Genomic DNA, 15,676 nt, shown 5'->3' with positions numbered 1-15,676 from the left:
CACTGGGGAAGCCCATTCAGGCAAGAATACTGGAGTGGGTTGCCATTTCCTCCTCCAGGAAATCTTGCCAACAGAGGGATCCAACCCGCATCTCTGGTGTCTCCTGCAGTGCAGGCAGATTCTTTACTCACTGATCCATCGGGGCCATCAGGGAGAAACGAATTAATGTGTCAACATATTAAGAACCTTACCTAAAGAAAACTATAATGGAATTCATAGAATTTTCCTACTGACAAATAATTGGTCATGATTAATTTCCTACCTGGTAATTTTGCAGCTCTGCAATCTTCTCTTGCTGAACAGCAGAATCACACCATATAAGATTGCTTGTTTCATCTTCATCTGGCGTTTTCAAAAATCCCATTTCATCTATTACTAAACGCACTGCAAGTAAACAGTTAAGTTAAACCAAAATTAAAATGCTTCTGAAACACAGTCATCGTGAAAATCTTATATATGTATATGTATATATATATATATATATATATATATATATATCAATTTTAGCTCATAGGATTTTATCTGTAAAATTTCCATTAGTTATAGCATAATCTTAATTTAGGTACAGTGACTTATCTAAGGCTAGATTATACTCAACAGCAACAGAGAACTGCTTTTAGTTGGCACCCAAAATCCTTAGTTTCAATTTTCTGAGATATAACAGGCACACAACGCTGTTAAAGAGCTTAGTGACTGTGCATAGCTCAGTGAAAACACACACACAGCCAACACAACACCTCGACTCAGGAAAATGTACTTTTATGGCTTTTTCATGCCCTTGGGCTAGGTACAAAAAGAAAGGATAAAAATAGTCCCTGATCATCAGACCTACCCTATACTTTCCACCTCCCTAATTCAAATTATTTTTAGCAGTTAAAACCAAGTCAGTTATACTGACACAGGATACAAAATAATAAAGCAGAATTATAGTAGAGATCTAGAAACTCTGTCCCTCCCATCGGCTCCGACCCTCTAATCCTAAGCACAAAAAATATGTTCAGAGAAAATCGTGCTTTATAAATTGCACAATACTGGATATAATAATAAACACATTAATATCTTTCTTCCCATGTATTTCAAGTTTAGAATAAAATCAGAAATACTTAGGATAAACTTTGGGTTCCAATAGAATTTGGAGTCTTAATATAACAGTGTAACTAGACAGGAGTGTTTCAATGCCTACTTTCCTTTTATTGCCCATAGATAGGAAGATATAGCAAAAAGGGGTTAACTGTCTAAGTATACTTGGCTCAAGTATGAAACTAATGACCAGATACCAGTTGGTCTCAAGTCTAAGGGATTCTTGATTTCTTTTTGATCATGGAGACAGAACAGGCTTTTCATGCAATAATAGCTGGAACACAGGCATAATAATAGAAGAGGACAGAGATTGGAGACAAATGAGGTTAGGGAGAGGACTGTTGGGGTGAAGCTACTTTTTTCCATGAGCAGCTTGATAAAACTTGGGGTTGTTCTGAAGGCCCAGGTGACAACATACAGTACAAATTTGGGGAAAGGGCTGTTCCTCTCTCTGCCTCAGACTACCAAGCAGCATTGGCATCCTGAGGCCCAGGAGCTTCTGTGTCATCTAGAGCTCGTGGGGAGGGGGAAGACCGTAGTGACACAGCCTGGGAGAGTTCTTTTAACTGGCTCACAAGCAGAAAACAATGTCTAGGTCAGAACTGCAGCTCAGAAGCAGACACAGTCCCAAGTACATGCAAGTCATTGTCCCAGGCCTCTCAGAAATGACTAGGAAGACCTTGATGAGAGAAATGACGCTGGCAGTAGTTGCGGACAGAGGGGGTATAATGAACTACTAAAATGCGGGTATTAATGTAAACGCGAGCTGGTGAGGATGGAAACATTCAGATACATAACAATGGTGGAAATAATGCATTCTTTCTCTAAATTCACAAAATCAAATTTGTAAGGTCAATCTTATATAAATCTCTCTTACTATAAAATTCAAAACTTGAAGAGCTGAAAGAGTTGAACTTCAAAAAAAAAAAATAATGTTAGGCATTAAACTGTCACTGTTTTTCAGCTAAGCTATTTACTCATATTTTTGTTTGAAATGAAATTTTAGAAATCATTTGGCATACTTTTAAGTATACCATCCTCCACTGCATAGAAAAGAAATTCCTTTAACATGTCAGTTCCAAATACAAGGTTGTTAGCAGCCAAAGTCTAAATGCATGCTTTTAAATGCTGGCCTTTTAGGAAAGTGAAACAAAGTGAAAGTTGCTCGGTCATGTCTGACTCTTTGCAACCCCATCAACTGTACAGTCCATGGAATTCTCCAGGCCAGAATACTGGAGTGGATAGCCTTTCCCTTCTCTAAGGGATCTTCCCAACCCAGGGATTGAACTCAGGTCTCCCACATTGAAGGTGGATTCTTTTTTTTTTCTTCATTTATTTTTATTAGTTGGAGGCTAATTACTTCACAATATTGTAACGGTTTTTGTCATACATTGACATGAATCAGCCATGGATTTACATGTATTCCCCATCCCGATCCCCCCTCCCACCTTGCAGGCGGATTCTTTACCAGCTGAGTCTTTTAGGAGTTCTCTTAAAAAAAGAACTGAAATAATCGCCTCAATATATAATTTCTACCAAACCATATTCCCTTATTGGTAAAACAGAGATAACCACACCAACCATTTTTCTCACATTTCTCCTTGCATAATTAAGTATTCCTTCTGCAATCTGTCTTGTCCCCATTTAATAAAACTTGCCAAATACACGTTCCTCACAAACTTGGCCTACTTCTTTTTTTTGCCTTGACCCATAGAGTTTTCAGAAGCTGTTCAGGAGTTTTAAAAATAGGAATCCATGTAACAACTCTCTGAATTTTAGATAAAGGACACTTTAATGTTACTCAATTTAAATTTTGATTCATATTTTATTTAGGCAGTATGATATATTAAAAAGAACACTAAATTTGGAAGCAAATTCATTCAGGTTCAAGTTCTACTTTTGCCATCTGTACAACCCTGAGGAAGTTGTTCTTACTGAGCTTTCATTTATTCAACTGTGCCTAAGGGGTGTTTTAAAAAGTAATAAAGTTTCATCATATATTAATTATAGGATTACTATGACAGTGTAGTTCACTATTCCACAATGTGTCTCCATGAGAAATTATGGGAAATTTTTTTCCCAAGACTCAGGAATAGAAACATTTGAATAACCAGTATGGTTTCATCTTCTGGGCACTTCTATACCTGATTATTTGCAAGTATTAGCTTTGCTTACTAGGCAGCTCAGAGTCAAATCCAGACACATCTCTAACTATAGAGGATTTCATGGAATGCAGATTATATTCTGATCAGCCACAAGCTTCATTCAATTTTATTATTTTTATTTTTCCTTATTTATTTTCTCATGGCTATTAGCCACTTCAAATTCACTATTAGAGCAAGGAAAGTCAGAGAAAGTGGCAACAAGGGAGTAACACAGCCTATTTCACAGGGTTATCTGGAAGACTAGGTGAGGTAATTCATGTGAAAATATTTGGTCCAGGGTTATAAAAGCATTAATAGTAAAATTAGTAGTGGTTAAAGTATTCTACATGAGGAAACAGGCAACATCGGGGAGAAAACGCAAGTGTCCTGACTATGGCTTTATCATCTTTCATTACATAATCCAACCTGTCAAAGGAGCAGTAGTTAAATTACAAGAAGTAATCTGTTGCACATCACTAGGTTAAATAAGGGAAAGCAAGGTAACATTATCTCCTGGACCCATGGCCAACTGTCTCTTTCCCTCCCCTATACTTGCTCTGTTTTCTCCCAGAAGTCTCTGGTCCAAGTCTCCAAGTCTGACCGAGCAGGGATTTTGCTAAACACAACTGAGCAGGCTCGGCACAGAGGTCTGGAATCAGCATGAAGAAGGCTAATGCAACTTCAGTCCTTGGTAGTGACAGGGAACTACACCTAAAAACACTCTCCTCAAGATCAAGTTCCTTATAAATCCCACCACAATCTTAAAAGCAAACAAGCTGGGAAGTTAACACTGCCCCATCTATCACTTTGACAATGGTTACTCTTGTTTTTTCATGCTAGAAAATACACTGCAAATAACTCACGTCTCTTTCTCCCACATTAACTTAATTTGAAGTTTTTCCTGTGAAGAACAGAGTATTAGGGGACCTCAATTCCTATGAAATATTCCATTGATTGCTGATGAACTTTGGTGAAATACTGTAAGTGGAAATGTGACTCTCAAAGATTAACAAAGGTAAGAATAATTAATATCCTTGAGATTCATATGGTTTTCCTCAACTCTTTTAATGCAAAATTATTTGTTTTAAAAAGGAAGATTATTTGAGTACCTGTAGTAGTGATGAGTTTCTCAGTGCAATGCTGGGAAAGAATATCTTAATTTAAAGCAATTAATTCTTACCTATTCTCTCCACTGCAAATACTGCTTACATGTAAAAAATAAATTATACAAATAAAAAGAAACAGTATCATCCAAATTATTTTTAAAGCATACAGAGAAATATGTTCTTACACTATTTTTAAGTCAGTTTCTCATTGTTTAATATGAACCTCAAATTCTGCAGTTTTCATTGTACATGTAATATTTTTAATCTGTTTTTAAAATTATTTACAAAGTAATGAATATTAAAAGTTAAAAATAATTTTAGCCCCAAGTGAAAAATTCATTAGACTCACATAATTGTCCTAACTAATCACACCTGTATTTCAAAATTAAAGCTAGAACCACTGTGTTTTACTGTTCATATTACTTTATACTTGATTTTAAAACTAAGCATTAAAATTATATACATTTAATCCAATCTCCTCAATACCTAGAGCTCTTGAGCTTCACTGATGTTCTATTTGGTTATTGACATGTTAAATATGTCATAAAAAAGAAAATTCTATAAAAGGCATTCAGAAATCCATTATACAGAAGAAAATTATCTCTGAATTTTTACATTGTTGTTAACATCAAATAGCTTTCCCAACAATTATGAAAATATCACTATTCTGAAGAGACCTACCAATTTCAAACTTTGTCCCAGCAACATTTGCTGTAATGGTTCCTTTCTTTTTCTTCTTTCTGACTTTCCTTTTCATTGTGCTTTGATAAGGCAATTCCGTATTCAGATCCAGGGGAGTAGGTCCCTGAATAACTTTAAAAGAAATGTAAACCAACCAAATATCATTGAAATAATAAGAACTCCATACCAGAGAACACAAATGCTCCGCCCCCCAACAAGGTAAAAGTATAAATTCTTATTCTTTAAGGGTCCCCAACTGATTTTTAATTCTTGGAAAGATTACCCGTGATGACCTATAAAATGTAGATCTATATAGCATGTCCACATGATTAAATCACGCTGCTTACCTCTTTCCTGAGGCAGAGACGGCATTCTTGTCTGTGCGGGTCAACGAGCAGTGTGTGTTGCTGCACTAGCTCTTAGGAAACCTGGAAGACCTGCATTAGTCTAAGTAGGATACGGTTCCAAATCACTGCAAGTTCCTATCATATTATCTCGGTGGAATCCTCAGATTTCAGGACACTGAAATTATATGAGATAAGAAGGTACCTGCAGGAATTTTAAAACAAAGGTATGTAGAAAACAACTCATATTTTTTCTTCAATATATGTCAATACTCTTCTTTTTAAAAGTCAAGTAAAGATCAAAGTTAATGTAGTCAATAAACAAATGTAGTTGATTTATTAAACCTTATGCAAAATGCCAAGCAACAGTCCTCTGTTTTTAGACGAACACAGTCTAAAGGAAACATGCTTACATACAGTAAATACCATGATTTACACGAACAAGAAAAACATTAACATTATTCACTACCATTTATTGAACACTTTCTATCTCAGGCCACTTATACCACTTAATCTTTCAACAAAACTATAAGGTAGAAGCTTTTATCTCTAACAGGTAAATACGTTGAGCTCAGAAAGGACAAATCTTTACAAAGAAAGTAAGTGACAGAGTGGAGATTAAAATAGTACCTCTCTGATATCAGGACCCGATACAACCTTCAACTGAATGCCTGGAAACCTAGCTACAGCTCCACTTTTAATATTAAATGGTGAAATAAGTGCCAGTGCCAGGGTAGAGGTCACAGGCTGACAGAATGGAGAAAAAAGAAATTCCCTTTTAAGGTGTGCGTCAGGGGAGGGGGTGACTACATAAAAAAGATCACATTTGAGTTATACCTTTAAATATGAGAACAATTTTGAAAAGTAGAAAATGGGAGGAGTCATTACCAAAATGATCTTATTTGGGCACACAGAGGAACACAATAAAACATTTTACAATGAATGAACTAATTAGATTTGGCCATGCCCCAACATGGCCTGTATTACATTTCACTTTTATTTTCATTATGTAAGTATGTATGAACCTAGGGGTTGTACCCTGACTATACTATACTGTACTATCAGCTTTCTAATTTCTCCCATCATACATCAAGAATCTTGAACATAAAATGTCTCCAAATATAATGAAAAGTTATAAAACCTGTCACAATAAACAAAGGTATGATATCAACATCTTTATCAAAAGATTATCAGGTTTATGAGAAATTCAGAAGTATTTGAAAATTCAGCTAAATAAAATGTGACTCATACATCACTCCCAACAGTCATTAAAAATAAGACTAATTATTAAAGAAAATTTAGAAGTTAATTTATTTTCAGAAATTATTTTCACTACAATAATTCTCTAGAATAATTCAAAATCAAAACTAGGGAAATATCTATTACAGACCAACTGTGGACAGGTACTATGTTAAGAATCTAAACTATTTTACCTGATTAACAAACTTGGAACTTGGGTCTCATCTCCCCCAGTATCCCAGATATGGAAATTAAGGCTAAACAAGTTAACTAAATCAAGTTAAAACATCTTATAAGAAGAAAACCTAGGTTTTGAACCTAATTCTGTCTGATTATTCTGTTCATTGAGCTCCACTATTTTCAGGCAGCATGCCAATATACTGTCTAGATGTACAAGAAGCTTGTGACCCTACTGCAGTCCATACTGCAAGATATGGGAATATTCTGGGAATTCATGATACCTCAAACAGTGAAATCACAGTAAACACCCCTAACCTGATAATAGATCCCTATTCCAAGCTGGAAATATACTGGATCATTTTTCAGAATAAAAGAAAGGAGTAGTCTAAAGTTCAGTTGATTTCTCTCTGGAAAGTCTGATACCTTAGGGAGGTAACTATTTGAGTTTACAGGTCCTTATCCAGCACCTTGTTATTGGAGTAAACAAAGATCTCTTATAGTAACAGAGTGCTTATTACGTTGAAAGTAGGTGACGAACACAACAAGAGTTTAAGAACAATATTTGCCTAACTTTACTAACAATAAATCAATAATTGTTATAGGCTGTAAAAGCAGATTTATTCATTTCTGACTTAAATAATGAGGCTCACAAATTCAATCTGTGTAGGGCTCAAAATAAGAACTGAGCTCCCCAGCTGGCACTAGTAGTAAAAAGAGAAAACAAACAACCCCACCTGCCAATGCAGGAAACAAGAGACGTGGGTTCGATCCCTGTGTCGGGAAGATTCCCTGGAGGAGGGCATGGCAAACAACTCCAGTATTCTTGGGTTCCCTGGTGGCTCAGACGGTAAAGAATCCACCTGCAATGCAGGAGACCAGAGTTCGATCCCTGGATTGGGAAGATACTCTTGAGGAGGGGATGGCAACCCACTCCAGTATTCTTGCCTAGAGAATCCCCATAGCCAGAGGAGCCTGGTGGGCTACAGTCCACGGGGTCTCAAAGAGTTGGACAAGACTGAGCGACTAAGCACAGCACACAAAACAAGAACTATTATTCCTTCCCCCAACAACACAAGAATTAAAGGCCTTAAAATTATTCTTTCCATCAGTTCAGTTCAGTTCAGTTGCTCAGTCGTGTCTGACTCTTTGCGACCCCATGAATCGCAGCACGCCAGGCCTCCCTATCCATCACCAACTCCCTGACTTTACTCAAACTCATGCCCATCGAGTCGGTGATGCCATCCAGCCATCTCATCCTCTGTCGTCCCCTTCTCCTCCTGCCCCCAATCCCTCTTAGCATCAGGGTCTTTTCCAATGAGTCAGTTCTTCGCATCAGGTAGCCAAAGTATTGGAGTTTCAGTTTCAGCATCAGTCCTTCCAATGAACACCCAGGACTGATCTCCTTTAGGATGGACTGGTTGGATCTCCTTGCAGTCCAAGGGACTCTCAAGAGTCTTCTCCAACACCACAGTTCAAAAGCATCAATTCTTCAGTGCTCAGCTTTCTTTATAGTCCAACGCTCATATCCATACATGACCACTGGAAAAACCATAGCCTTGACTAGATGGACCTTTGTTGGCAAAGTAATGTCTCTGCTATTTAATATGCTATCTAAGTTGGTCATAACTTTCCTTCCAAGGAGTAAGCATCTTTTAATTTCATGGCTGCAATCACCATCTGCAGTGATTTTGGAGCCCAAAAAAATAAAGTCTGACACTGCTTCCACTGTTTCCTCATCTATTTCCCATGAAGTGATGGGACTGGATGCCATGATCTTAGTTTTCTGTATGTTGATACACTTAACTCCATTTATGATTTGGTGAATAACAAGAAAAGTGCTCTAACAAATTCCAGGACTTCATTCTGCCATTCAATTCTCACCATTTCACTTTATTCTAAACAAGAGATTTGAGATGACAGATTGATCACATCGCTCAGACAATGCCATGGCCACCTTCTTTCCAAAAGGAGAAGCATGTTTCAATTACCTCTGAAATAACCCAATAGTTTCTGAAGTTTGGCTACAAAGTAAAATCACCTGGGGCCTTTTGAAAATCCTGGTACCCCGGCCACACCCTAGACCCAGGCGAGGCATAAGCAGCAGTATTTGTTGTTGTTCAGTCCCAGAGCCCATGGACTGCAGCATGCCTGGCTTCCCTGTCCATCACCAACTCCTGGAGCTTGCTCAAATTCTTGTCCATTGAGTCAGTGATACCATCCAAGTATCTCATCCTCTGTCGTCCCCTTCTCCCGCTTTCAATCTTTCCCAGCATCAAGGTCTTTTCCAATGAGTCAGTTCTTCCCATCAGGTGGCCAAAGTATTGGAGCTTCAGCCTCAGCATCAGACCTTCCAAAGAATATTAAGGGTTGATTTCCTTTAGAATTGACTGGTTTGATCTCCTTGCAGTCCAAGGGACTCTCAAGAGTATTCTCCAGCACCACAATTCGAAAGCATCAATTCTTGGGTGTTCAATCTTCTTTATGGTCCAACTGTCACACCTGTACATGACTACTGGGAAAACCATAGCTTTGATTAGACGGACCTTTGTCAGCAAAGTAATGTCTCTGCTTTTTAATATGCCATCTAGATTTGTCATGGCTTTTCTTACAAGAAACAAATGTCTTTTAATTTCATGGCTGCATTCAATGTCTGCAGTGATTCTGGTGCCCAAGGAAATAAAGTCTATCACTGTTTGCATTGTTTCCCCATCTATTTGCCACGAAGCTTTGGAACCAGATGCCATGATCTTAGTTTTCTGAATACTGAGTTTTAAGCCAGCTTTTTCACGCTCCTCCTTCACCTTCATCAAGAGGCTCTTTAGTTCCTCTTCACTCTCTGCCATAATGGTGCTGTGATCTGCGTATCTGAGGCTACTGTTATTTCTCCTGGCAGTCTTGATTTCAGTTTGTGCTTCATCCAGCCTGACATTTTGCATGATGTAGTCTGCACATAAATAAACAGGGTGACAATATACAGGCTTGATGCACTCCTTTCCCAATTTGGAACCAGTCTGTTGTACCATGTCTGGTTCAAACTATTGCTTCTTGACCTGCATACAGGTTTCTCAGGAGGCAGGTAAGGTGGTCTGGTGTTTTTATCTCTTTAAGAATTTTCCACAGTTTGTTGTCATACATATAGTCAAAGGCTTTAGGGTAGTCAATGAAGCAGAAGTAGATATTTTTCTGGAATTCTCTTGCTTTTTCTATGATACAATAGATGTTGGCAATTTTTAAAACTCTGTAAATGAGTCTAGTGTGTAGTAAGGCTGATAACCTCTGCTGTAAGCACACAACTGCATTAAAGCAAATAGTAGTTAATTACAGCATGAAAGTGAAAGTGTTAGTCGCTCAGTTAGTCACTCAGCCTTGTCTGACTCTGTGACCCCACAGACTATAGCTGGCCAGGTTCCTGTGTCCACGGAATTCTCTGTGCAAGAATACTTAAGTGGATAGCCACTCCCTTCTCTAGTGGATCTTCCTAACCAAGGATCAAACCCAGGTCTCCTGCCTTGCAGGCAGATTCTTTACTGTCTGAGCCACGAGGGAAGCCCCAATTACAAGGTAAACATATATAATTTTAAGAAAAATGTAAAACAAAGATGAAAACATTTATAACTGTATGAAAAAGGTCAAATACGTGAAAGTCATCTATAAAAACCCTCGTTATCTAGTTCAAATAAACCAATTAGGAGCAAAAGAATTGGGAGATCAGCAGAAATTGATTTCTAACACAATTTTATTTCACAAGTAAGGAAGCCATTTCCAAGAGAAATCAATTTACCAAAATTTCAAGGATAGTAACTTTAAATGTAGAACACCAAGAGCTACCATGCAAAACAACAGCTACATAAAATGCTAATACATTGTGATAATATTCTTTCTTCACAGTTCTTCCTGAATTTCTACCCATCACTTAAAATCCACATAAATTTCTGCTTTTTCCTTAAAGCTTCTTCTGATCATTGGCTGAAGAAATTCATTTCTCCCTCTTCTTGTCTATCAGAGACCATTTGCATCCCTATCACAGCACCAATCACAAACCAAGAAACTAAGCTCTGTGAAAACGGTGATTTTCTTCTATCCTGTTCATTCCTCCACTCCAAGGCCCTGAAATAGTGCCTAACATAGTACTCAATAAGAGCCTGTTCATAAATTTAAAGAAAATAATCTTTACAAAAGACTGAAATAATCTTTAGTCAAAATTAACTAATGACATGTGGGAACAAGAAGAGGTGGTTATGGAGCTCTAAGAAGCTATATATATAACTTTCACATTTTTAAGCGAAAAAAGCAAAGCACATAAAAGTTCACATTTCTGTAAAATGATGGATATGTGCACAGAGCAGTGGTGGCCTTTTGTAGTAATAGCTGGGGGCAGAGCTAAGGAAGTCTTCCATGTATACCCTTTAGTACCCAAAGCCCGTATCACCTATTCAAAAAGTTAAATATACGTGATAAAAGTCTGTGTCAACATTATCATGTTGAGAATAAAAATATTCAAATTTTATATTTCAGTTAGATGAGAGAATATGGTAGAAAGAGTTCTGAGCAAGAAGTCAATTAGAATTCTTACCTTTACCCTGCCATTTATCAGACAAATGACTTAATATGGAGAAGGAAAGAACAGATTCTTTCCAGCTCTAAAGTCTAAAATGTCAACTAGTTGAGGATGCTATGTTGTATGACAACATGATGAAGACAAAGATATTTTTCTTTCATGTAAAAAACAGGGAAACTCTGACCACCCGCAACAGTCCCCCCAACCCATGCCCCGGTGATGCTATATATGGGTGTTTTGTACATATTTGTGAAATTTTAGCTTACCATAGATTACTAAAATAATCTAACAAAAAAGGTCAGTTGGAATAAAAATTAGAGCTAAATTGAAAATACGTAAAATAATGTCAAGTGAAAATGTGATAAAAGCGCCATTTCCTGGGGTCCAGTGGTTAGGACTCGGAGCTTTCACTCCTGGTGCTGGGGTTGAATCCCTGCTCCAGAAACTAAGTTCCCACAAGCCACATAGTGCGGCCCAAAAAAAAGGAAGAAAAGTTGTTTTTCTGGTAATGAGAGGAAGGGGACGAGACTCAAACAAACCAGTACCTTCTGTACACTAACCGCTTTCACATACCTTTATGTGTAATATTTAGTCCATGCAAAGAACTTTTGATTCTAATATTACATTTGGTAAAGTTTACATTCCATGGCAAGTAACTTGCCCAAAGTCACACTTTAATAGGTGACAATGAAGTGGTTTATCTCTAAAGTCCATGTTCTTTCCCACTTTTCGTGCTACTTTCAAAACTCAGTCTTTAAACATATTAAGGATTTCTCAGGAAGCTTAACTCTGTTTGACTGGAACTATTTTAAAAGCTAGGGAATGAGAGCCACAGAATCAAACTGCGATTTAAAATGTGGTTGAGATCACAAAGTCCTAGCAGATTTAGCCTCTTTTTGGATACCCTAGGCAGCTGGTGGTACCCAGATCACCATCCTGTTTCCCTTCATGAATGTATTGCAATTCAACCAATATTGTTATGGATCAGGTGCTATTCTCAGTAAATAAAATGGATTTAACAGTTTTCTTTCTTTGTGGTGTTTGCATTCTAGTTGGGGAAAGACAAATAATAACAGCAAACATTAAATAAGTAAACTTAAGAAAATGCTAAGCTTTATGGAGAAAAAAACAGTTGATAGTTACGATTTCAAGAGTGTGATAGGGGCAGAGCAGTGGAGAGGATGAAGTTTTGTAATTTTAAATATTGTATCCAGACAGGCCTTCCTGGGGATGATTTACCAAGGAAGGCAATGACTTGTTATCACAAACGGAGTTGATAAAAATATTATGCATACGTGCAGATAAGGGCATGTAACCATGGACAGATGTGAACACATATAATAAGGAGGAAATGAAGAAAGTGACTACTTTCTGGATACTGAACAATCTTTAAGCCCTTCAAAGTGATTCTTCTTCCAAAACCCTAGGTTCCTATGTCTTTATTCTCTACATTAATTTTTATATTACTATTATTTTCACACTGACCAGGGGTGGAACAAATATGTCTCACAATGGATGTAACTGGTTTTGCATACTTTTGAGACTGAGGTCTCAATCACTCCCTCCACTGTGTTCCCAGCTTGTACCGACATTAGACTGTGACACACTCCTCAGGACCCCCTCTGGTTCTCGGCTCCTAGTATCACAGTTTTGTGAATCTAGCTCACTCCTAATCCCACTTCCATAATTTTAGTTCTCAAGACTCATCAAAAAAAAATCTGTATTATCCAGTTCAGGCTATGTAATGCTGAAATAATCTCAGGAGTTTAAAACATCCTTGATGATGCTACATATACTGGCAGGGTATATATACTGGTAGCTACATACATGATGCTACAAAGACTGGGCTCCACATATCATAATCACACAGAAGCCCAAGCTGTCAGGGCAGCCACCGTCCTAACAATAACCAGTCACCGTGCCAGAGGGCAAGAGAGCTTTGGAGGATCTTATCCAGGCAACCAATGACAGAATTTCGACTCACAATTCAGCAGCCTGAAGCAGTCACATGACCGCAGTGAACAAGAGTTAGGAAGTGCTATCATGTCAAATGACTAGCAGGCAAAAAAAACTAGTAAATAACACTAAGAACCACCAGAGACTCAAACTTTGATTACAATCTATTTGAACTTAGTACTATTTTATAGTTCTCCATAGCTCTACTCTATATCATTCTCCCCTGCCTAGAAAAATAAATAGCTGAAGATTCTGTATTGGGTCCAGTCTAGTCCTTGGCTTTACCCAGAGGGTAATTAAACTTCTCTACCCTGAACTGCTGTGGACTAAAATAACAAAGGTGATGAAGAGGAATAAGACAAGGAGGAAGATGAGGAAGACAGTGTTGACACAGTCACTTTGGTAAAACATACTATGTTCCAGGCACACATCTAGGAGTCAACATTTAAAAAACTCTGATGTACCAACCCTAAATGGTATTCTGGTATTATTATTCCCATAGATAGCTGTTTAAAGAAAAGAGGTATATTGAACAATGATACTAAAACATAAATAATGTTGTAAAATGATAATTATGCTAATCTGCCTCAAAATAATTCTCTCTAGATTCCTAAACTGTTATTCCTAAACTTTCATCATCCTGAACTGATGAAAGATGTTTCAATGTCTACTTCAAGAAAAATGAAAAATAATAAATATAACAAAAATTATATCCAATTAAGCTTTCACTTTGGGGGGCAAACACTCATCATACTCATAAGGTCTTATTTGCAGGGCCATTATTGCAAGTAGCACTGAGAAATCTATTATTTCATCAAGATCATCAAAATAAGACTGTTGTTTTTTGTAGGTACAAGAAATAATATTTCCAAACATCAGGTCATGAATACAATTTTGTCCATTCTTGCGCTTTAAAACATTAAATTTCAGCACTTGAGTCCCAAACCAAATTTGACATATTTTTATTTTCAAAGAAATGATGCTTTTCTTATGAGAAAAATTTGAAAAATGAAAGTAAACGAAACATGTGCTACCTGTTAAATGTTAAAACTTGAAGTGTTTATTATTTTTTTAATACTGTTAGGACTAGATTTAATGTGAGCCCTAGATCACCAAGTTCAGTTTTAATGTACATACTAATCAGCTGAGTATGTTGTTAAAGTTCAGATTCTGACTCATTAGGCCTGGGGTGCAGTCTGAGAGTCTGTATTTCTAACAAGTTCCCAGGAGTGTTGGTCCAGAGACTACACTTTTGCAGCAAGGCTCTAAATAACCACAATGCTTAACACTATGCTGATAGAATTTATTTTTTTAACTTAAAGCCTTTCTTTACAAAATGTAAAAATTATGAAATTCTAAAATGATTGTATAGTAGTGATGTAAGTTATAAATTAATATTAAATGAGTCCATGAGTTAAAAAAAAGTAATAACATTTAAAAGACTGGGAAATGTTGGCGTAGAGCAGTGATTGACTCTCAAAGTATGGCCAAGAAACAACAGCATCAGCATTCGCTGTGAAGTTATTAGAAATGCATGTTCTCATAGCCAGCCCGAGATCTTCTGAGTCAGAAACCTCGGGGTGAGGCCCAGCAACTGACAAGCCCTCCAGACAATTCTGATGTAGGCTAAAGCTTGAGAATCACTGGATTAGAGGGCAAAGGGCCAATGGCATGCACAAACTCTAAGAAACTAAGGGACGCCACTACGGGAGCCTATTCCCCCCTCACTGGTCTTCCGAAGCCAAGCCATATGGATGACTTAGAAATCCCCTTGTCAGGATTTCCTTGGCGGCCCAGGGGTTAAGACTCTGCACACCCAATGCAGGGATTTGATACTTGTCAGGATTTCCTTGGCGGCCCAGGGGTTAAGACTCTGCACACCCAATGCAGGGTTTGATACTTGGTCGGGAATCCCACATGCCACACTGCAGCCAAAAAATAAAAATCTCCTGGTCAAGCAACAAGTAGAGAAACCACATGCCACCCAGGGCCCTGAGCAGCTAGAAGGGAAAGGCATTTGCTTCAAAGGATCTCATTTGCTACTGCAGACAGCCCTGCTACGTGAGGTGAGGTTCTGCTAATTTCAAAAGAGAGTTTATATCCCTGTTCATGCCCAAACCAGTTACCAATGTTGACCAACAGAGACATTCATTTTAAAGATAAGCAACCTACCAAAAACAATTAAACATTTGAGAGTTAATAGCAATCACAAAGATCAATTTTACGACCCCTACTCTCAAGTACTGGGCCAGCAGCATAGGAACTTGATCTGAAAAGATCATGGAGAGCAGAAAAACGGTGGGGAAGTGGATGAAATGAAAATCTACAGGAGAGTGCTTACATTGTTGTATACTCATACCGTGAAAGTACTATACACACGTGAAAATG

At 37.6% G+C, this 15,676-nt stretch overlaps 1 protein-coding gene across 6 annotated transcripts in view; it reads right to left on the bottom strand.

Moving 5' to 3' along the window:
* Nucleotides 1-15,676, bottom strand: part of TTLL7 (tubulin tyrosine ligase like 7) — a 165,812-nt gene that overhangs the window by 98,365 nt on the left and 51,771 nt on the right. For 5 of the 6 annotated variants that reach the window (XM_061121538.1, XM_061121540.1, XM_061121535.1 and 2 more), the window contains exons 2-4: nt 5,359-5,560; nt 5,012-5,143; nt 263-384 (exon numbers count right to left, since the gene is read on the bottom strand). In XM_061121538.1, the coding sequence (XP_060977521.1) occupies nt 263-384; nt 5,012-5,143; nt 5,359-5,383 (279 nt within the window). In that variant the 5' untranslated portion in view covers nt 5,384-5,560. Of the gene's footprint in view, nt 1-262; nt 385-5,011; nt 5,144-5,358; nt 5,561-7,508; nt 7,827-15,676 lie in introns of those variants that run through there. The other variant, XM_061121536.1, reaches the window with a different exon arrangement.

Source organism: Dama dama, chromosome 20, assembly GCF_033118175.1.
Source record: "Dama dama isolate Ldn47 chromosome 20, ASM3311817v1, whole genome shotgun sequence".
Taxonomy (NCBI): domain Eukaryota; kingdom Metazoa; phylum Chordata; class Mammalia; order Artiodactyla; family Cervidae; genus Dama; species Dama dama.
The sequence above is the reverse complement of the archived record's forward strand: the minus strand, read 5'-3'. Positions and strand labels throughout refer to the sequence as shown.